Consider the following 24,332-nt stretch of genomic DNA (forward strand, 5'->3'; position numbering starts at 1 on the left):
GGATAAAGCAAGACGGAGTCATGACTAATTGCATGCAACAAGCGAACCTAAAGACTTTTGTGAAGAAAGTTATTTTTCACAAAATCTAGAACTATAACAAGATGAGCCTTTTTTAAAAAAAAATTCTCCACCCCACAGATAACACTCAAATGGCATATAATTTATTCTAGGTTGATCTGCACATGCAGCATCATGAAATATATAAATATTTTAGAGTCACTAGCCTGAACTCTCATGAATTTGGAACTTCAAGTAGAAAAAGTCCTGTACATCAGCCCTGGGCTCACTATTGTAGGGTATACTAACCAACTTACTTCAGATATTGCCTCAAATTTACACATAACCTAATTTATTTAGGTTTATTTATTAATTCATTAATTATTATGCCCTCCCCTCCACAAGCTGCACACCATTTCCAGCCCACAAAGTACTGGAGATCTGCTCCCAACCTCCACCAGTATCATGAAAAGGAAATAGACATAAGAACGTAAGTAGGATGGGTGAACTGTTTACATCACAATGAAGGAGAAAATCTAAATGGCATTTTTTTCTTCTAATTTAAAAGCTTAGCCATCAAAATTTACCCATCCCAGTTATTTCCTGATAATCAGTCACTGTGACCCAACACAGAATTTGGCACAAGTCAGGAAATGGTATCTCATTAAACAGTAAGGGCCAAAATGTCAATCTGTCTCTCTGCACATGCATCATCATTCATAAAGGGATGTCTGAATTAGATCAATATTTGGATTTTTTGAATTCACTCTTTCAACCCAGTTCAGAGTTTTCACCTGTTCAATCCCAAACTAGTACAGTGCATGCTTATAAGAAAGATTTCAAATACTAATTTAGATAATTTTCCCATAATAAATCTAGCATAGTACCCCCAACTCGACATTTGAAATTGTCATTTTTATACCAACCTTGAGGTTCGGCGTTTGTGTTTGATCCACAATAAAACGCATAAGAATATTGAATTGCTGATCAAATGGGAAGGACTCTCTACAAGCAAAAAAAAAATTAGTATTTCACTGAATAGATTGTGAAGAAGTTCACAGTTTTAGCCTTTGCTACTGGTTAACATTTATAATGTTCAAATACACCCTCTTATAACATTTTTATGATTATATATACTGACAAACCATATGTGCTAAAATGGGTCATTACCACCACCTTTTGCCATCATCCCTTTTCTAATTTAATCACTCCTGCCCTCCACCCTATCACTGACCTTCCCCCTTTGTTCCTTCCTCCCCCCGCCCCCCCACCTCCTTTTCACTGGCTCTGTACTTGCTTAAAAACTGTTAATCTTCAACATCTTCCAGTTCTGATGAAAGGTCATCGAACTGAAACATTAACTCTGTTAATCTGTCCACAGGTGAGGACTGACCTGCTGAGTCTTTTCCAGCAGCTTCTATTTTTATTTTAGAATTCAAGCATCAACAGTATTTTGCTTTAGTTTATCTGTATAGGTGTTGGTGTTCTGCACCACAGAGACATGGGGCTCAATTTTAAAATGAAAGTCCAGGTGCGTTGAGGGCTGGTGGGAGGGGCGCAAAGAAAATCAATTTTTTTTGGAGCAGGCAGAAATCCCGGCTCCAACAAGCTGAAGAACACGTACAATCCAGAGTCATCTCGGTGCACGCGCTGTTCCCGAACCCTGAAGTCCCGCTGGCAATTAAAGCCAGCAGGACGATATATAAAACAACAATTCAAGTACTTAAAGTACTTGAAATGTGTATGAATGTAATTAATTATGCTGGCAAGCGGTTTCAACGGTGCCTCAGCGTGTTTCCCCTGCTGTGTGAAACACGCCATGGTGAGGGAGTCGTGTTTCAGCCAGCAGCCATTTGAACATTTAAATCCCTGTTTGACAGGTGGGGATAAAAGGTGAGTTATTGTGGCAGGGCACTCAGTTCTCTCAGACAAACTTTTGGCTGGGAGATCTTTGTGTTTAGACTGAAAATCCTTGGTTTACACTCAGAATTCTTCTGTTTGCACATATTTACCAACTTTTCAGCCCCCCTCAAACTGACACCATCAAGATGGGGGGGGGTGGGGGGTGGCGATGGCTGCATTCACCAGTATATCCTAGGACGAGCAACATCACTATCCTCACCTCGGCGTGCACTTCCGCCACTTGGAGCTCCACAACACAGTGCTGCGTCACAGCCACCTGCACAAGAGTAGAGGGGGCAACAACAGAGGGAGCGACGTCGCAGGAGGCACTACCCTCGTCAGAGGGTCTACAGACAGAGGCTCAGCTTCCTGGACCTCTCTGAGGAGCAGTGTATATGGAGGCCGAGAGTGAGTCGCCAGGTGGTCGCAGACATCTGCAGCCTCCTTCATGCCGAACTGCTCCCAGCTGGGCCTGGTGGTATCTCATTACCCGTCGCAGTTAAAGTCACCACTACCCTCAACAACTTCACCTCCAGATCATTCCAGGGTGCCACCAGTGACATCGCCGGGGTGGCTCAGTCGTCTGCACACAAGTGCATAAGGCAGGTCACCAATGGCTTGTTTCGCAGAGCCTCGCATTATGTCAACTTCCCCGTGGACGACCACAGCTAGACGGAGGGGGGCAGTGGGATTCCACTCTGTGGCTGGCTTTCCACTTGTACAGGGTGCAATCAATTGCACGCATATAGCAATCTGAGCACCTCCACGAGCTAGGACTATTCATCAACAGAAAGGGGTATCACTTCATCAACGCTCAGCTCATTTGTGACTATCGCAAAAGATTTCTTCACGTGCGCGCCAGATTCCCTAGCAGCTGCCACGATTTGTTCATTCTGAAGGAATGCAACATCCTGGGCCTCTTCCACGCACCAAACAACCCTAAGGGCTGGTTCCTTGGGGACAAGGGATACCCCCTGCACATGTGGCTCATGACACCTCCGAGGAACTCCATCAGCGAGCAACAGCGTCGATACAACGACAGCCACCAGATCTATAACTGAACATGCGATAGGGTTGCTGAAGATGCGATTCCGGTGCCTCGATCATTCTGGGAGGAGCACTTAAATATGCACCAGAGAGAGTGGGTCGCATTATAGTAGTGCGTTGTGTTCTGCACAACATAGCACAACAGAAAGGGGTACTGGTTGAGGAGGCCCCATCCCCTCATCCACAATCCACATCTGCCATCCACATTGAGCAGGAGCAACCCACAGGCAGAGTAACGGCTCACCTGGTTGCTCGTGAGGCCAGGGAGTCACTCATCTGTGAACAGTTCTCTTGAGATCAGAAAGTGAGAAGAATCCAGTCCTCACACCACCTGGGAAGACGTGCGCCAACACCAGCAACACCCCCCAACAACACAAAATAGTCCTGCAACGTGACCCACTGGGTGGCATTACATGTCACCATTCATGGTGAAGCACATGAAAGGGCGCTATCACAAAAGCCCGTCAAGAGTGGGCAAGGCGTGGCAGTAGTGGGGAGAATGATAACATTTAATGTGACTAACATAAACCAAATATAAATGAAAAACATCACAGTCTGTCAACCTTGTGCATACCCTTTGTGATCACAAATCCTTAGGCTTTCTCCTTCTACCACTTCTACGTGGTGCATCCCCTGTGGCTGCAGCAGAGGTAGTGGCAGGTTGCTCATGTCCACAGCCGGACTGCTTAGATGCTTTTGGCCTACGCCCTCTGGGTTTTGGAACCCGTGAGGGCCCCTCCAAAGACTGCTCCACCTGCTCCTGTGAATCGGGGCTGACTTGGCCACCTGGAGAGGAGGCAGCATGTTTCTTTTTATTCATTCATGGGATGTGGGCGTCGCTGGCAAGGCCAGCATTTATTGCCCTTGAGGTGGTGGTGGTGAGCCGCCTTCTTGAACCGCTGCAGTCCATGGGGTGAAAGTTCTCCCACAGTGCTGTTAAGTAGGGAGTGCCAGGATTTTGACCCAGCGACGATGAAGGAACGGCGATATATTTCCAAGTCGGGATGGTGTGCAACTTGGAGGGGAACGTGCAGGTGGTGTTGTTCCCATGTACCTGCTGCCCTTGATCTTCTAGGTGGTAGAGGTCACGAGTTTGGGAGGTGCTGTCAAAGAACCTTGGCGAGTTGAAGTGCATCCTCTGGATGGTACACACTGCAGCCACTGTGCGCCAGTGGTGAAGGGAATGAATGTTGAGGGTGGTGGATGGGGTGCCAATCAAGTGGGCTGCTTTGTCCTGGACGGTGTCGAGCTTCTTGAGTGTTGTTGGAGCTGCACTCATCCAGGCAAGTGGAGAGTATTCCATCACACTCCTGACTTGTGCTTTGTAGATGGTGGAAAGGTTTTGGGGAGTCAGGTGGTGAGTCACTCACCGCAGAATACCCAGCCTCAGACCTGCTCTTGTAGCCACAGTATTTATGTGGCTGGTCCAGTTAAGTTTCTGGTCAATGGTGACCCCTAGGATGTTGATGGTGGGGGATTCGGCGATGGTAATGCCGTTGAATGTCAAGGGGAGGTGGTTAGACTCAAAGATTGCAGGTAATGGTTGGGGGCGGGGGGGGGGCAACGGGTGAGACATGGGAGTGCTTTGAGTGGCATCCCCACTTCCATGTCCCCTTTCGCCATCATCCCTATCCTGGGCCAGGCCCACATCACTCCTACCGCCCTGCTGGACAACAGTTTGGAGGACACGTGTGATGCCTTGTAAGGCCACTTCTAAAGTATGTCAGCCTGTTTAAGGCAGCATAACGTTGTTCACCCAGAGTCTGCGCGGCCGTTGTCGGGGCCTGCAAGGACTCATTTGTGAGCCGTGCTTGAAGCTCAACGGAGGCTAGCCTTCTCTCCATTGCAGACATTTCCACAGTTACCTGCGACACTATCTCAGACATGTCAGCAGTTATGTGCGACACTATCTCAGACAGTTCCTCACATCCCTGAGATACTATCTCAGAGATTCCCTCCCGTACCTGTGTTACCATTCCACTAATGCAGGAGTTGGACTCCTCCATCTTCTGCCCTATTGTGGAGAGTGCGTGGCACCTGGTCCAGTACTTCGCAAATGTGCTGCTGTCCCTCAATCATTCTCCTTTCAAAGGATGGCCCCAGAGTTCAGCACCTGCATCCAGCTGAGCAGAGCCCGGAGAGGAGTGCGCCTACCAACGAGGACTCTCCACAGCTGCCCTTGCCACCAGTGTCTGCTCGTGCTCACTTGTATGTGGTGACTCCCCAACTAACTGACTACTTGGACCCACCGACGTAAGTATCTGCGCTGGCTCGCTAAGATGTGACTGTGCGCCCTCAGAGGCCGGCAGTTCCTCTGAGGAATCGCCCTCTGCCGTCACTGCGGTCATTGAAGAGCATACAAGAGAACAGGAGGCAATATTAAGCATCATCACAGATGTGTCATGTTGCAATGAGCATACTAAAGTGTTCAACATGCCAATCATTGTTAACATCAATTCATGTTGTGTGTAATGAATGTTTAAGTTGTGTCACCAGATGTTTATGGGGTACCAGGCTTGGCGTCCCCGACGGACAGGCACTCGAGGGTGCGGCTGATCTCCAGGGCCTCCTCCTCCGCGTCTGAGGACCACTATTTGTGGAGGCACCCCTCCACTCTTCACTCTCTCACGTGCATTTTCCGTTCCCTTCACGTAGAAGGGGAGAAAGTACAAACATGTGAGTGAGTGATGGTGAAGTGGCCAATCGATGAATGCATTGCTTTGGGTGAGGCTAACTGTGATAGAGGTGCATCAGAGGGTGAGAATGAGACAGAGACATCACATTGGATGAGGACTGGAGTGAGTGGTAGTGGTGGGGTCACAAATGGGGAGGTGAGGAAGTGCAGGTAAGTTGAGGATGAGCCTTAAGTGGGTGCGCGGATTGATGTGCATCACAGAATGCAGGAGAATCAGTAAGTACACTCACTTTTGCTGACCTAGTTAGGTCATTGAAACGCTTCCTGCACTGGACCCAAGTGCGGGATATGTTGTAGCTGCTGGTGACCTCCTCTGCCACCTCGAGCCAGGCCTTCTTGGTGGCATTGGCAAGGCACTTCATCCTGTTGGCAGGGTAAAATAGTTCCCTCCTCCTCCCAGCCAGTAGCAGCTGAAGTGAGGCATCGCTGAATCTTGGAGCAGCTTGCCCTGGGCTGCTCCATTGGGTCTTCTGGCTCTTTGCTCCAGCAAAATCAATTGGAGCAATGGCCCTTTAAATCTAGATGCGCCAGCTGACAGCACGTCATGCAGGTGCGCAGTCCGCCCACTGCGCAGCTATCAGACGGCAAACCCGGAATCAAGATTAAAGGCCACCAATTAAGTCATGATCACATGAGGAAAGGTAAGTTTTTATTATTCACATTTGCCTCGCGCCCACTGACCTCCCCGCCACCTTTTTAAAATTGAGCCCATGGTGCTAGAGGTGCAATCATCCTTTGTATTTGACACCCTGGGTTAAGTATGAGATGCATATTTGATTTCTTTGGTTTCTGGGTGAACTTCAAAGGAGTTGTAAATATCAGGCAGATTACCCCAATTTGTCAATAAGAATGAGCAGGTAAGCACAGGCAAAGAAAATGAGGAAGTGCAAGACAAAGAAAAAAGCAAGAGCGAGCTTCAGTGCAGGTTAGCACCAAACACCTAGTTATGGTCAGGGATGCTGTTTCAGGTCCAGTAATACTGTGAGTTTTAGTATGAACTTGAATGTAAGGGCTTTTGAATTATTAACAGCACCATAGGTGGGACAAAAGGAACTTGGGCTGAGAAGCTAGTGCTATTACTTGGTGGTAAAGCACTCACTACATTTCTATGAGTGGATCCGAGGGACAGTATGGACTATAAAATTGTAAAACATGTTATTCTGACTAGTTATGACTTGATGCATGAAGTATGCAGGCAAAAATTTAAGAAGTTGTGGGAAAGCACCATAATGTCCGTACAGAAAATTAACCATCGAGTTGGAGAACATTTTGAAAGTGTGGTTAGATGGGGAGAATATAACAAATTTTAAGGGACTGCGCCAATTGATGTTGAGGTATCAGTTTTGGGAGTGGTTCCAGAAAATGTAAGAATATAGTTGTTTGACGAGCAGTGCAAGACTCATCATTTATCATTTTGTGGCCTTGCAAGTGTCAGGGAACTGTCTCATGATTGGGAAGTCAGATGGCCAATGTTGTACACCCAGTGAGGTGCTTGCTGAGCCAGGATGCAATGTGAGCCTTCAGAAACTAGAAGGATAATGTCAGAGAGATTAAGTCTTTTAAAATGTGACTGAGTAGATCACAAAGCAACCAACTGCTGGGAGGGTCTGCAGCGTAGTAAATTAAGATTTCAATTGTAATTGGCTTTCTGAACAAAATAAATAATATCCTTTTCATCTAAATATACCATTATAATGTATTTAAAGGTAATACTGCAGTGTTAATGTGCCATCGGCAGGAGTGCAGTTCTCCTATCTCTGATTCTACCAATAAAGAAGGTAGATTTTGCACCTCCGACAGCATCCAGCCCTACAATCAATGGAGATGATGATGCCAGGTTTCTGCTCATTGCACACCAGCAACAATTTTAAACTACCTTAAGAGAATGACACTGCATTCAAAGGTCAAGAAGTATCATGACAATAAAGTCACCCACCCAATTGGATTGCACTATGAGTGAGAATGCCAATAAAAAAATGTACAAAAAGCACTAAAGTACGTTGAAAACGTTCAGAAACTAAGTAAGAATGAAATGAAACTGCTTGATCCCTAGTCTGACCTGGTGACATCTAGTGCCTTCTGAACTTTGGCCTGTACGGAACCTAGCAAATCAGCTCCCATCTTCTTTAAAAGCTGTGTCAGGAGTACAAACAGCCAATCCTGTAGGTCTTCCTTATGGATGATGATGAAATCTACTAAGGTCTCCAAAAACATACTGAATACCTAAAATAAAATAAAGAATGCATTATGTCCTTAGTTCGCGTTTAATAGGAATGGAAGGCCACACATTTATGTAAACAGTTTGATGCCACAAATCAAACAATCTGCAGAAACAATCTGGCAAATTTCATTCCAATTTTTACACAATTAATTCATAATTGATGACAAACGAAGTTATTAAGGAGGAATAACTGTTACTAAAACAAAAACAAAGTATACCTACACAGATGACTGGATATAAAATTGAAATACTCCATTCTCTGGTAACATTATTCTTTGGTCACATGGGCCAGTATTTTGACTCTGAGCCGGGAAGGTGGTGGGGGGTGTCGAATCGCGGACGTATGGGATTCCCGGACGTCCTTACGATTTTGACGTAAGGATATTTTTTTTAAAAATCAGTTTGACGTCCATACGGGATACTTTCCTTTATTAGCTGAGGCATAGAATATAAGAGCAGAGAGGTTATGCTAGAACTGTATAAAACACTAGTTAGGCCACAGCTTGAGGACTGCATACTGTTCTGGTTACAACATTACAGGAAAGATGTGATTGTACTAGAGAGGGTACAGGGGAGATTTACGAGGATGTTGGCAGGACTGGAGAATTTTAGCTATGAGGAAAGATTGGATAGGCTGGCTTTGTTTTCGTTGGAACAGAGGAGGCTGAGGGGTGATTTAATTGAGGTATATAAAATTATGAGGGGCCTAGATAGAATGGATAGGAAGGATCTATTTTCTTTAGCAGAGGGGTCAGGAACCAAGGGGCATGGATTTAAAGTAATTGGTAGAAGGATTAGAGGGGAGCTGAGGAGAAATTTTCACACCCAGAGGGTGGTAGGGGTCTGGAACCCATTGCCTGAAAGGTTGGTAGAGGCAGAAACCCTCAACTCATTTTAAAAGTACATGGATCTGCACTTGAAGTGCCGTAACCTACAGGGTTACGGACCAAGTGCTGGAAAGTGGGATTAAGCGGGATAGCTCTTTTTCAGCCGCCACAGACACGATGGGCCGAATGGCCGCCTTCTAGAAAAAAGGAGCAAGAGTAGGCCATTCGGCCTCTCGGGCCTGCTCCACCATTCAAAATGATCATGGCTGATCGTTTAACTCAGTAACCTGTTCCTGCTTTTTCCCCATATCCCTTGATCCCTTTAGCATTAAGAAATATATCTATTTCCTTCTTGAATACATCTAATGACTTGGCCTCTACTGCCTTCTGTGGTAGAGAATTCCACAGGTTCACCACCCTCTGAGTGAAGAAATTTCTCATCTCGGTTCTAAATGGCATACCCCGTATCCTGAGAATGTGACCCCTGGTTCTGGACTCCCCAGTCATCGGGAACATCCTCCCTGCATCTAGTCTGTCCAGTCCTGTTAGAATTTTATACGTTTCGATGAGATCACCTCTCATTCTTCTAAACTCTAGTAAATATAGGCCTAGTCAACCCAATCTCTCCTCATAAGTCAGTCCTGCCATCCCAGGAATCAGTCTGGTAAACCTTCGTTGCACTCCCTCCTGAGGACATCCTTCCTCAGATAAGGAGACCAAAACTGCACACAATACTCCAGATGTGGTCTCACCAAGGCCCTGTATAACTGCAGTAAGACATCCCTGCTCCTGTACTCAAATTCTCTTGCAATGAAGGCCAACATACCATTCGCCTTCCTAACTGCTTGCTGCACCTGAATGCTCGCTTTCAGCGACTGGTGTACAAGGACACCCAGGTCTCTTTGCACCTCCCCTTTTCCCAATCTATCACCATTCAGATAATAATCTATCACCATTCAGATAAATCACATTGAAGCCTCTTTGCATCCTCCTCACAGCTCACATTCCACCCCAGGTTGTGTCATCTGCAAACTTGGAAATGTTACATTTAGTTCCCTCATACAAATCATTGATATATATTGTGAATAGCTGGGGCCCAAGCACTGATCCCAGCAGTACCCCCCTAATCACTGCCAGCCACCCGGAAAAAGACCCGTTTATTCCTACTACTCTGTTTCCTGTCTGTCAACCAATTCTCAATCCATGCCAGGATATTCTCCCAATCCCAAGTGCTTTAATTTTGCACACTAACCTCTTGTGTGGGACCTTATCAAAACCCTTCTGAAAATCCAAATATACCACATCCAATGGTTCTCCCCTATCTATTCTACTGGTTACATCCTCAAAAAACTCCAGCAGATTTGTTAAGCATGATTTCCCTTTCATAAACCCATGCTGACTTTGTCCAATCCTGTTAATGCCTTCTAAGTGTTCTGTTATCACATCCTTTATAACAGACTCTAGCATTTTCTCCCCACGACTGATGTTAGGCTAACTGGTCTGTAGTTCCCTGTTTTTTCTCTCCCTCCTTTTTTAAATAGTGGGGTTACATTTGCCACCCTCCAATCTGTAAGAACTGTTCCAGAGTCTATAGAATTTTGGAAGATGATCACCAATGCATCCACTATTTCTAGGGCCACTTCCTTTAGTACTCTGGGATGTAGATTTGGTCCTGGGGATTTGTCAGCCTTTAGCCCCATTAATTTCCCTAGCACTATATTTTTTTAACTAATACTGGTTTCCTTCAGTCCCTCTCACTCTCTGTGGCGTAACTTTCAATGATTCTATGACAGGCTGGCCTGATTGACAGGCTGGTCTCAGTCAGACAGGAGCAGAGCAAGCAGGAGGATGTGGAAAGGTAAATCTTCAGGTAAGTCATGGATTGTATGGACTGTGTGGAGGGGGGGGGGGGTGGGGGAAGCAGGGGCAGAGTCAGTCACCGGGCGAGTCAGATCAGGGGTCATGGGGCGGCGGTCGGGTGTCAGTCACGGGGCGGGGGTGGGGAAGTCATCACAAGGGTCTGCGATCCGTTGGGGAGGCTGCAGGTAGGCTTGTTGAGCCTGGGGGAAGCACTCCTGCTCCTCCGGGCCCACAAGCTGTGCCAGAAAAGAACTTAACTGCAGTTTTAGGCCTTCTCGCCTCCTCTCACGCAGCATGTTGGAGAAGGCCCAGGAATCCCGGTCCCCAGAGGCTAAAATCGTAAAACCTTTCAAAACCGAGGTACGCAGCCTCCTTGAAAGATTATAGTGAGCATCCCGCCTCCTGGGAGTGGGTTGGTTGCCCGCCCCAGTGAAAACTGGAAATGGGCAGGTTGGAGGCAGGTCTGAAATTTTTGCAATTTTTCAATGCCCCCCCTGCCCTGCTCCCAACCCTCCTGTTTTCCACAGTTAAAATCCTGCCCCAAAATTTGAATTAGAAATCTTAACAAATGTAATGTGGTATCTCATAGCTGCAATGACACACACGTGTCCTGTAATCTCTTTTCTGATCTGCATTACACAGTTAAAGAGGTATGCTAGACCCAAACTGAAACAATTGCTACTATAAATTTGTGCTGTTAGAATACTTTCTGGTGCGAGCAATATTTTCAGGAAGAAATACTCCTTTTATTAATATTTTTAACACCCTGAAGAGTACTTAAGTGGGGCTCAAACTCAGATCTTCTCATTTTAAATGATGTTTTAATTTTGCATATTTGTGAACAATCATTGCTATGTATTGGGCCTCCCATTATGTTAAACATAATATGATTATAAGTTACATTGTCCCTACCTGGTGAAAATCAACTTTGCTCATTTCAAGGAAAAAACAGCAACGGAACCTCAAACTGTTTAATTTCTGCATCTGAATTCTTCCAAATATTTCAAAGCTGGTGCGATACCAATACTGTATTTAGAATGCAATTCAATTTTTTTAAAAACTGGCAATACCTACTAACTTCTACTAGATATCTCTAGTATTCAAAAATAATCTGCAGGTATCTTCAGTGAACCAATGCTTAACGGCAGAAGGCAGGCTCCCTGCAAACTTTCACTTATTTTTTATTTATTGCAGCAAATAATTGCTATTTATTAATCTTCAGTAAGATTTGAAACCAACTTTTCCTCTGAAAATAAGAATTAACTTTTCAAAGGACCCTTTACATTTGTTAGTTTGTAGTGAACAGTAAAAGCAACACTTACTCTCTGTTGTGAGTTCCAACAAAGGACAGGACATGCAAGAAAACAAACCATTGATTAATGCAGTAGATTTAAAAGCAACAGTGCTTTGCAATGGTTACTGACGTACATTAATTACTTCATAATAAACAGGCTTTTAGATAAAGCTAGGCAAAATGCAAGCAAATTCTCACATTAAACAGTGCTCTCTGCATGCCAAAGTACAAATTCCAACACATTAAAAAATCATTTTTCAGATCACATTTATTGTATTTTCATTTTCTGGGACATTTAAAAATGCAACTAGTACTTTTGTAAAATATTTTTAAAATGTGGGTAAACTGCACCAACATTCAATAATTAGGATGTAAAATTAACATACTTTTGGGCTTGGGTTTAAGCAAAATGCTTTCAGAAAGTTTAAGATAAATTTAAAATCAGCTTTTAAAAAATCTATTTCTACTTGCAGCAAGCTATACACCTTGGTTACAACTGTATAGGGACTACTGAGTAAACACTTTCAAACTAGAATCCTTATATGAAAAGTTGATTTTTTTTTTAAACAATATATATATATATATTCTTTAAAAATTCCACCTTCCCTGACAACCAACTCTTTAATGCAGCTACCTTTACAAATGCCCTGTACTGCTATAAGCAAGGAAATACAAAAATACAGCATATTTTTGGAAACAGTTAACTTCCACATTATAGATAAATGTAATCTTGTCCATCTAGACCAATGAATACAGATAATATTTTCAAAAGTGACATGCATTCACAAAGCACAGAGCTGTTTACATGTACATGCAAGAGGTTGCTTGCAAAAACAGTATTTTAGAGGAGGTTACCTTGCTATGAGGATCTGCAAACATACGAGTGAAGATCTCACACAACCGCTTCAATTCAACACGGCTGCAAAGTAAATGAATATATAAAATGCAGATTAGCAACAGTTTATTAAAATCACTGTTATTAGTAGGATTTAAAAAAAAAATCAGAAATAGCTTAAGATGGACGTCTGGTAACTTGATTTTTTCTGGAATTATAGCAGTGGAAGCAAAAGATATACTTCTGTCTTGGTTATTAAAATGCTTTAGTACACTTGGAGCAGAACAACATATTTTTACTTCAGTTGTCATTTTAAATGATTGTTGTCAGCATTTTGTGTATGAAGGCTCACATGTATAGTATATCGCTTTTTAAAAAATGAATGGCTAATGTATCCCTTAAAAAAGATAAAACTACAATTACACAATTTTTTCTTTGAGGGATGTTTCAAAGTTTATGGGTGAAGTTTTGATTCATATTCAAATCAACCAGTCTGGTTTTTTTTATTCATTCATGGGATGCGGGTGTCGCTGGCAAGGCCAACATTTATTGCCCATCCCCAATTGCCCTTGAGAAGGTGGTGGTGAGCCGCCTTCTTGAACCGCTGCAGTCCTTGTGGTGAAGGTTCTCCCACAGTGCTGTTAAGTAGGGAGGTTCCAGGATTTTGACCCAGCGACGATGAAGGAACGGCAATATATTTCCAAGTCGTGATGGTGTGTGTCTTGGAGGGGAACGTGCAGGTGGTATTGTTCCCATGTGCCTGCTGCTCTTGTCCTTCTAGGTGGTAGAGGTCGCGGGTTTGGGAGGTGGTGTCAAAGAGGCCTTGGCGAATTGCTGCAGTGCATCCTGTGGATGGTACACATTGCAGCCACTGTGCGCCGATGGTGAAGGGAGTGCCAATCAAGCGGGCTGCTTTGTCCTGGATGGTGTCGAGCTTCTTGAGTGTTGTTGGAGCTGCACTCATCCAGGCAAGTGGAGATAATTCCATCACACTCCTGACTTGTGCCTTGTAGATGGTGAAAAGGCTTTGGGGAGTAAGGAAGTGAGTCACTTGCCACAGAATACCCAGCCTCTGACCTGCTCTTGTAGCCACAGTATTTATATGGCTGGTCCAGTTAAGTTTCTGGTCAATGGTGACCCCCCCAGGATGTTGATGGTGGGGGATTCGGCGATGGTAATGCCGTTGAATGTCAAGGGGAGGTGGTTAGACTCTCTCTTGTTGGAGATGGTCATTGCCTTGCACTTGTCTGGCGCGAATGTTACTTGCCACTTATCAGCCCAAGCCTGGATGTTGTCCAGGTCTTGCTGCATGCGGGCTCGGACTGCTTCATTATTTGAGGGGTTGTGAATGGAACTGAACACACTGCAATCATCAGTGAACATCCCCATTTCTGACGTTATGATGGAGGGAAGGTCATTGATGAAGCAGCTGAAGATGGTTGGGCCTAGGACACTGCCCTGAGGAACTCCTGCAGCAATGTCCTGGGGCTGAGGTGATTGGCCTCCAACAACCACTACCACCTTCCTTTGTGCTAGGTACGACTCCAGCCACTCAACAACTCAATTCCAAATGTCTCCATGATGGATTCAAATACTTGCACCTAGATTTTATGATCGTGCTATTCTAATAACAGTATTAACCCATTTTAAATTAGTTAACGGCAACATTATAATAATGTCAATTGGAAAATGTAGGCCGAGGTCCCAAATTTGAATCAGTCTAACCTACTGCACAACCCAGTCCTTCAGATACATTTTTTTTTTTAGAAACTTTAGTTACATAATTTTAAATTATTAAAGTGATGGATTATAAATAATCATCAAGTGGTTTGAGAAGCAGAGTTGAAAAGATCCTGCAACCTAATAGTACATTTTGCAGAGCCTTACCTTAATGTCCTCTGACTTTTCAATAGATTTTGAAGGCCTACAAGCCCTTCTTTCCTCTCAGACCAATTTGGGCTGGCACAGTGGTTCAAGACCTCAGCCACGTCCTCTGTCTGGCGCAAGTAGTGTGGAATGCCTCCATTTCTGGAGCCATAAGACCGCTCTGAACAAGCACTAGAAGCATCGCTGTTTGCATCATCATCAGAGTATATTCCATATGGTTCATATCGCCTTCTCACAGGCTTTTTCTAAAAGTGAAAACAAAAGATTGTTTTGTTTATCTCATACACAAAAAAAGACATATATATGTTGTAAATACACATTTTCATGTTCACCTTTGTGTTTTGCTTACCCCCAAAAAATACCCAATTCTTCAAGTCGTTCTTCCCACTTATAATTCCTCACACCAGGCAGCATCCTAGTGAATCTGTATTCTATCCTTACTAAAGCTTCAATGTTCTTCCTATAGTGTGAAGCCCAACACTGCATCAGCACTCTAACAGATCTTAATAAAAAAAGATATTATAACGGCTCATCATTACCCTTTGGCTTTTATATTCTATACCTCTTGCGGTAAAGCCTAGAATTCTATTAGCTTTTTTATTTACTGCCTTATCAACCCGAGGTGTTGCCTTTAATGTCCTGTAAACCTATATCGCCAAATCCCTCTGCTTTCCCATAGCATGGAGCCTACTTCCATTTAGAGTACAATTACTCCGATTAATTAATTAATTTTTTTTAAAAACAAAATGCTTCGCTTCACACCGATAATTGAATTCCACCTGCCACTTTTTAGCCCATTCCCCATCTTATCAATACCCCTTTGCAGTTTCTTTTGGTCTGCTAAAGAATGACCTTTTCCTCCAATTTTGTTATCATCTGCAAATTTCAACACCACTCCCCTAGACCTAAATCATTCATACACATAGTAAATTGAAGTGGTCCCAAGGCTGAACCCTGTGGGACATCACTACCCACTTCCAACTACTCTTTTAAAAAAAACTGCCTACTCTAAAAAGAAACTCCTATCTGTTTTATCCTCTCTAACCAATTTTGAATCCAGTTTGTTATGCTCCCCTTATTCCATTCCCTTGATCTTCTCTAGTAATCTCCCGTCTGATACCTTGTCAAAGGCTTTCCTAAGGTCCATGTACACTACATCCACCCATCTATCCTATATTGTAATTAGGTAGAAATGATAATACTTAAGTGTTATAATTCTGCAAAACAGCACACTTGTTGGTCCTGTCAGATGGTTCCACAAAAGCCCTGCTACTTCCTCAATTTTGTAAAGCACTCCTACATCATGAAACAAAGACACTCTCTTTCTCTCTCACACATATCAGTAGCCATAGCAGCAGCCAACTGTTTAAGCAACTGTATTGTGTACCACAAACTAACAACTAAAATTCAAAAAATGAAACATTCTGAAAAGGTATAGAATTTTTAAAAACACAACCAGAAGTACATTCTGCCTAGAATACAAACTTCTGGGGTATAACAATTGTTAAAAACTGTAGTTCTGTGATAAACGCCATAATTTGTGGATGTGACAGCCTTGTCATTGCTTCTGGCATTCTTTGCACCACATTCATTATACAGTGGATCTTAAATAGACCTGTATGAAAGCACAGCTTTAAACTTTTGTAATTGTTTTGGGAACAGATTTCAAAAAATGTTCTCATGCCAGAACACAAATGAAAATGAACCCAAATTGGAGGGAATTTTAACCTAATCCCCTTGGTGGGAAATGGACTGGATCAGATCAGCCACCCATTTTACACCTTGCCTGATTTTACTGTCCACTGACTTCAAAATCAGGCAGGGTGTAAAACGAGCACCAATACGATCCTGTCAGTCAGTTTCCCAGCGGGCAGGTTAGGTTAAAATTAACTCCATTCTTTTTGTCTACCACTGTTAGTTAATACCACGCCTTGTAAAAACCAAATACTATACTACATAAAATAACAGATCTTTAGAGATGAAAAATAAAGAAGTGTGGAGTATCTTTTCTTGAGTTAATACTTCTTTGTTTCTCGTTAAGGTCAGGAATGTTTGTGCTGGAGAGTGAAGAGATTATCAATCTGAACAGTTTTCTGCTGTGGGTCCAGATCCACCAATGACTAGTAAAAAGCAAAATAGCACAGATGCTGGAAATCTGAAACAAAAATAGAAAATGCTGGAAATACACAGTAGGTAAGTCAGCATCTGTGGAGAGAACAGGCAAGGTAATGTTTCAGGTGCGCACCATTCTTCAAAACAGCTTTGAAGAGTCTATAACAGAACCATTCACTTATCTGTTCCGACTGACCTGCTGTGTGTTTCCAGTATCTTCTGTTTTTGTTTCACTAAGGACTGGGTTGAGACTAACCAACCTAATTTCCAATTGGACCCTTATAGCCAGCAGAAGAGACTTTCATTCCACCAGTCTGGGCTGAATTTAAACATAGGCCTCAGTGGTGAAAAGACAGTGTGTATTAACCCACTAGATCATCCAATTTCCCCTTAGTAATCACTAATTTTCAGCTTGTGCATGTAGGGCACTGTTATAGGCATCTAATCAGCTCAGGACTGCACCAATTGTTACTATGTATCTACGTAAGATTCCTGAATTCCCCAGTAGTTTTGAGGGAGAAGAAAGTAACCTCATTGTCTAAATGTTCTGATATCTGGTGGTGTACCATTATAACTTCTCAATTTTTGAAATCATTACACTTTTTTGTAATTTAGCTTTTCATATGTCCCATCTTCATTGCTGAGTTATTGGGTACCTTCCTAGAATGATGCAATAGATCTCTTTGGGAAAGTAACAAAAACAAATGAACAGAAATGAATTAGGTATATGCAGTCCCTTGATGATTTGAGGCTTGTAAGTTCTCTTATGTGACAGCAAGCAACTTTGTATTGCAGTCCCAGACATCCACAACTCTATGTACAGTGCACCTCTGATCTGTTACTGTATGTATTTTAACAGTTTGGAAGAATAAAAACAGCAAAGAAACAACAGAATGATTGGTGAAGAAAACAGGATCAAAAAGCACTACCTTAGTCCTGGAGTCTCCTAATAGCTGATTGCAGCAAAACAATTTTCAGGGAAGAAAGTACAAAGAATCATGTCAAAAGGAGAATAATTGAATATTTTCACAGTAGAAGAATGATGAATTAATTGAAGCAAATTAAACACAAAAAAGATGACATTTGGAAGAGATTATTTTGAGATGCTTACTTTCAGAAATACTTCACCAATTTCTGGATTACATCGATTAAACAAATGGGGGAGGGGAAACACCAAAGATCTGCCAACATATGATATGAATATGGTCTGGGCTAGCCAATGTTCATCGTGGCTTTGTACAGGTCAAATGGTAGGATAACTGTTTTAGTCTCTTGTACACTTGGAGTATGGTTACTTTGTCAGACAAATTATGCAACCTGGAGTTACTGATAAGCATTAGAATTCATTCCACAGCAATGGCCTAATTGTAGCTGTATCTGATACCATTCCACATCAAAAGTTAGTTTTATTTTGTTTAAATGGGGGGGAAAAAAACTGCAAAAGCAGGTGTTTGCTTATTTACTTGTACAGTATTATGCAACCCAGCAGCCTCCTCGAAACTGAAGCATGTTCTTCATTTTCCAAATATTGTTAAGCAAACTCATTTCTGTCAAGTAACAGGGTCAACAACCAGCACGTGGTAGCATTTGGTAGCACAGTATTTGTCTTTGAAATTTCAGTTATAATTAATTTAAAGGCAAACATTTTGGTAGGAAGAATGAGGAGAGGTAATATAAACTAAATGGTACAATTTTAAAGGGGGTGAAGGAACAGAGAGATCTGGGGGTGCACATACACAAATCTTTGAAGGTGGCAGGACAAGTTGAGAAGGCTGTTAAAAAAGCAGATGGGATCCTGGGCTTTATTAAAGAGGCATAGAGTACAAAAGTAAGGAAGTTATGCTAAACTTTTATAAAGCACTGGTTAGACCTCAGCTAGAGTATTGTGTCCAATTCTGGGCACCACACTTTAGGAAGGATGTCAAGGCCTTAGAGAGGGTGCAGAAGAGAATTACTAGAATGGCACCAGGGATGAGGGACTTCAGTTATGTGGAGAGATTGGAGAAGCTGGGGTGTTTCTCCTTAGAACAAAGAAGGTTAAGGGGAGATTTGGTAGAGGTGTTCATAATCATGAACGGTTTTGATGGAGTAAATAAGGAGAAACTGCTTCCAGTGGCAGAAGGATCAGTAACCAGAGATCACAGATATAAGGTGATCGGCAAAAAAGCCAGAGGCGACATAAGGAAACATTTTTATTTAAAACGCAGTGAGTTATGATCTGGAATGCACTGCCTGAAAGGGTGGTGGAAGCAGATTCAATAGTAACTTTCAAAACGGAATTGGATAAATACTTGAAGGGAAAAAATTTAACAGGGCAATGGGGAAAGAGCAGGGGAATGGAACTAATTGGATAGCTCTTTCAAAGAGCCGGCACAGGCACGATGGGCCGATTAGCCTCCTCCTGTGCTGCACCTACTATGATACATCATAATACATTTAAAAAAGAACTGTGACCTTAAGACAACTACCACAAATAAATTTTTGTTGCTAGGTGACTGTCTTAAGTGCTGCAATTCGTCCTTGGGCACCACACGATCACTAAATCTCAGCTGTTTGGTCACAGGTAACCCCTGATGATTGATTGCTGCAAAGTATGCGCTGGGCAGATAACTACTGGATCTAACATACAGCACCTGTTGACTACCACCTGCCTATCCAATCCTTCTCATTGGTGATTAGTCCCCAGCCTCTTTTGCTTGCTTCTAGGCTCCAGGTCTCCTAAATGCTCTGGCTCCATTCCCAGCACTTCATGTCGTCCCTGGGCTCCCGATTTGCCTCAAGTTCAGGAATTTTGAGACACAGAGCGAGAGACTCTATTACATGGGGAAGGAAGAGAAGGCAAGAGCAAGGGGGTGAGTGAGTGAGTGAGTGAGAAGGGGATAGAATGAGAGAAAACGTGCAGGGGGGGGGCAGGGTGGGAGAGGAGAGAGCGGGAGGAGAGAGAGCAAAGAAAACGAGAGTCTCCCTCCTGCCACAAGGTTGACATCATATCTCAGAAAGGCATTTCCACAGAAAAAACAACGGCTTGCTACAAAGGATAGGAATGTGGCATCACTGGCACATCAGTTCGAAGAACATTCAATATCTGAGGTGCAAAGAAAAGAGGACAAGAGCATGCAATTTACAGGAATGCAATTTGTTGAAAAAAGCAAGGAATAAAGTAAATTAGATATACTCGCTTGGTGGTGATGTGCTCCACAGTTAGTCAGTGTTCACAAGACTCATATGATTGAGGGCAAACATGGACATGGTACTGGAGGGTGGCCATTAATCACTGAATTGTACCCCCACAAGGGAGTTCGCAATTTTAGGAACGGAGGGGGGAGAAAAAAAGCTCAATGCTGTACCATATTCAAAACTGTCCAAAAAAAAAACTAAAGTTGGGTCTCAAGTTCTAGCACTCAGCAATATACAATTGTCAAGAAGTAACCACACCAGTAAGTAATGATAAACTGATGTAAAAATATTGGAATGGTAGATAGTTACGGTAGGGCTTTAAAAAAAAATTGTGAAGGCATTGCACTTCAAAAAAGGTACAATTTTTAAGACTGGACTTCCATTTCAGTCTTGCAGCTCACTATTCAAAGATTTATTACCAAGGCATCTGCAACCGCAGCCTCCACCTCCGTGCTTGTGTTGAGAACCCTCAAGGCATTTACTGTGGCAGGCAATCGACCAGCTTGTCCAAGCCCATATCGATCTAATAAAAATGAAAATATAACGTTAAACTAACAATTATTAAAAGAAAGTTCTATTTCTCAAGTTACATTCTAATTTAGGTCAAGAGCAGTTATTGTGACAAGTAGTTTTGACCACTCTATTTAGAAAGCTGCAATACAACAAATGCAACCTTGATCAGAAATTACTTCTCACCCCACTCCCGCCAAAAAAAACCTCAATAGTGATGCAACTAAAAGAGTAATGAAAGTTTGGCCAACAATCCTACAGAATGTTAAGATTATTATTCCTTCTCATTGGAATAAAAGTTTTAGAATTTTGAAGAAGGAAGTACATTTTTGGTTTGAATACATATGGTGTAAAAATTTTCCACTTTGTAATATACCATAAATGTGAGATTTTTCATTTCAAATCGGTGTATGCACATGGATCAATTGCTGGGCTCACCAGGGTCTTTGTGGGTGGGTTACACATGAATTTAGTACAAAGGGTTGGATGTTGTCAGTGTTCTGTAGTGGGTTAGAAAATGGTAATGTATGAAGCACTATTAGAAAATAAATAGTGTTTCAATTGTTCCGAGCTGCACATTCAACTACATCCACATGAACGTAGGTTTGTTTAATATTGAAACTCAATTTGTGTGACTGAACACTTCTGTTTATATGAAGTTATCCCTTTAAGTGAATGTATGGTTTTTTTAAAAAAATACTTAATGTTTCAAATGATTTGAAATAAAACTTTCAATTTTATATAAATAGCTACAATAAATTTAAAGTGCAGCCGAAATTAAGTTGCCATATCTATACAGCACGCACCTGTGTAACCATCACTCGGGACGGTTCAGTCTTTTCTCATCAACATTTTCAATGTTACCTCTTAAAGAAGCTAAAACACTCAAATGCATTTTTACAAGTTAACAAGATTGTCTCAACTTCAGGAAAAGTGGGCTGGTAGTGAATTATTAAACTACCTGCCCAGGCGCCAGAGTCAGAGTCCGAGTCTGTGCTCAATTGATACCTGTCAGAGTCTTGCTGCCAGACCTTTTGTTGCATTGAGGCCCATCCTTCCATGCAGGGAGGGGGGCAGGAAAGTCCCAGGAGTGGAGTGCAGGTGTCCAGTAGCGACTATGTCATTCTCATTAGTAGCAACACTAACACTACATTATTTGATCATCTGCACACACACCCTTCTGCAGTGCCTACAGTTCCCAGTCTATACATTTAATATAATGTATGAAGATTAAAGAAGTGGAATGGGTTGCAGTAGTAAAACTGCTGAACACACAATTGTTCAGTAATATTGCCGTTGAAACCCCTGTAAAAACACAGGCCCCAAAAATACACGGCCCCTCAGCTGGTGGAAATGTAGGGGAGCAGGAGGAAGTGACCCCGGATACTCCAGTATAGTCACGATCAGTGGTCGTCATCTCATTTGCATGGTAGGGGTGGGAACCCACACCACCGTGGTCACATTTCACAAAACCACTAGTGGGGGGGGGGGGGGGGGGGGGGGGTTTGGGAGAAGAGGATGGAAAAAGCAGCACCTGAAGGTCACTTAGGGGAGTATGCCGCCGAATCTATGCGAACGGAAGTTATACATTACCAGTGTTAGAACTGGAACCTTGTTAGAATTAGTAGCATTCTCACAAGGGTGAGTATTTTTCCATTTAAAAAAAATATATAAACAGAGTGGACTTTCCATTTAATGTAATTTTGGCTTATTTTACTGTGGAGAGAGAGGATTCCAGAGTTTTATCATTAAAAACTAGATAGGCTCACAGAATTAGGCAGATGCGTTTTATTACTTTAAAGGAAAACCATAGTCCTGCAAAATTAATGTTTTTCATTGTAGTTGAACTTTATGATCAAGTTTATAACATATTACACATTGGTTCAGTATAATAAAAATCCAGGAGCCAGACTAAAGAGGAATTAGTACAAACGTGAATGAAAAATGGAGAGGGGTTACAGAAGGGAAGTACATGATAGAATAGTTATACATGGGACTCTGAACAGTGCAGGTTTGATGGACCAAATAACTTTCTCAGATCAGATTTTCTATGTTCTGTTTTTAAAACACACTAACAGCAGTAAATGCCCATGGGATCCAAGGGAACGTGGCAAGTTGGATCCAAAATTGGCTCAGTGGCAGGAAGCAAAGGGTAATGGTCAACGGGTGTTTTTGTGACTGGAAGGCTGTTTCCAGTGGGGTTCTGTAGGGCTCAGTACTAGGTTCCCTGCTTTTTGTGGTATATATTAATGATTTGAACTTGAATGTGGGGGACATGAAGAAGTTTGCAGATGATACAAAAATTGGCTGTGTGGTTGACAGTGAGGAGGAAAGCCGTAGACTGCAGGAAGATATCAATGGACTGGTCACGTGGGCAGGAAAGTGGCAAATGGAATTCAATCCGGAGAAGTGTGTGAGGAGCGCAAACAAAGCAAGGGAGTAAACAGTAATTGGTAGGATACTGAGAGGTGTAGAGGAACAAAGGGACCTTGGAGAGCATGTCCACAGGCCCCTGAAGGTAGTAGGACAGGTAGATAAGGGAGGTTATGCTACAACTGTATAAACATTGGTTAGGCCACAGCTAGAGTACTGAGTACAGATCTGGTCACCAGATTACAAGATAGAAGATATTGCACCAAAGAGGGTACAGAGAAGATTTATGAGGATGTTGCCAGGACTGGAGAATTTTAGCTATGAAGATAGATTGGATTGGCTGGGGCTGTTTTCTTTGGAACAAAGGAGGCTGAGGAGATTTAATTGAGGTGTATAAAATTATGAGGGGCCTAGATAGAGTGGATAGGAAGGACCTATTTCCCTTAGCAGAGAGGTAAATAACTAGGGGGCATAGATTTAAAGTAATTGGTAAAAGGATTAGAGGAGCGGAGGAGAAATTTTTTCACCCAGAGGATGGTGGGAGTCTGGAACTCACAGCCTGAAAGGGTAGTAGCGGCAGAAACCTTCAATGCATTTAAAAAGTACTTGGATATGCACTTGAAGTGCCATAACCGACATGGCTACGGACCAATAGCTGGAAAGTGGTATTAAGCTGGATAGCTCTTTTTTGGCAGGCACAGACACAAGGTGCTGAATGGCCTCCTCCTGTGCCATAAATTTCTATGATTCTAATTAAATAATTAACTGGATTAACAGACATTCAGTCTCTAACTATCTCAGCGAGCCATATATGTTAGGATAGATTTTCAACTTGCTGTCCAGGCATAAAACTGGCATTGTGGATTGGGCGCACATTATAGAAACTGCCTAATTTTCATTTCCAGTTTTATGTCCAGTGGCAAGTAGAAAATCTACCCCGTGAAGTTGTGCAGTGACAAATTTGCTCTCAACTTTGACCATTAATTTTGATGTTTTTGACTAGTGTACAAAAACAACATAATGACAATAAACTAGATATTAAACATGTGTTGACCAAATAAGCCCAGAAACTAGTTGTTAAATTAATCAAAAATTTTGTTTATGGCAGAAATATGATTGGTAATAGTGTACACAAAAGGTAGAAAATCTGATGTGGGCAAATCTTTTGAAGACATAAACTTGACTAAATGCAAATGAATTAGAATAATCCTTTTTGAAATTTGATTAATCTTCATAAACAAACTATCAATTTCACACAAACGCCAAAGTAAGCCATACTTCCATTCGACTCTTCCAGTTTTCTGAATAAATTTTAATTCCATGTTCACTCATGCACTTTCACAATTCTGTTGTAATTTTGTCTCTGACAATTATGACAGAGTGGGCTTTTCAACAACAGCTGCTTCTCTTGTCACTTTAAATTTATTAAACGTGTTTATAATCCTATGGCCTGACTGACATGATTAGATTTCAACAAGCAGGAGTCCCAATATCCACATGGAAATTAAACAATCAATCCTTTTCAGGACAAAAATAAAGTCAGTTGTGGTACAAAACGAAAACATAAATTCATAATGACTACCACCAGAGTACAA

General features: G+C 42.4%; 1 protein-coding gene across 1 annotated transcript in view; it reads right to left on the reverse strand.

Annotated features, from left to right (window-relative positions):
- Positions 1-24,332, reverse strand: part of clasp1a (cytoplasmic linker associated protein 1a) — a 335,495-nt gene that overhangs the window by 80,119 nt on the left and 231,044 nt on the right. The window contains exons 24-30 of the mRNA XM_067987125.1: positions 20,274-20,377; positions 17,607-17,630; positions 14,566-14,810; positions 12,699-12,762; positions 11,872-11,874; positions 7,701-7,864; positions 924-1,002 (exon numbers count right to left, since the gene is read on the reverse strand). Of these exons, the coding sequence (XP_067843226.1) occupies positions 924-1,002; positions 7,701-7,864; positions 11,872-11,874; positions 12,699-12,762; positions 14,566-14,810; positions 17,607-17,630; positions 20,274-20,377 (683 nt within the window). The remainder of the gene's footprint in view (positions 1-923; positions 1,003-7,700; positions 7,865-11,871; positions 11,875-12,698; positions 12,763-14,565; positions 14,811-17,606; positions 17,631-20,273; positions 20,378-24,332) is intronic.

The sequence above is a fragment of the Heptranchias perlo genome, chromosome 7 (assembly GCF_035084215.1).
Source record: "Heptranchias perlo isolate sHepPer1 chromosome 7, sHepPer1.hap1, whole genome shotgun sequence".
In the NCBI taxonomy this organism is placed as follows: Eukaryota; Metazoa; Chordata; class Chondrichthyes; order Hexanchiformes; family Hexanchidae; genus Heptranchias; species Heptranchias perlo.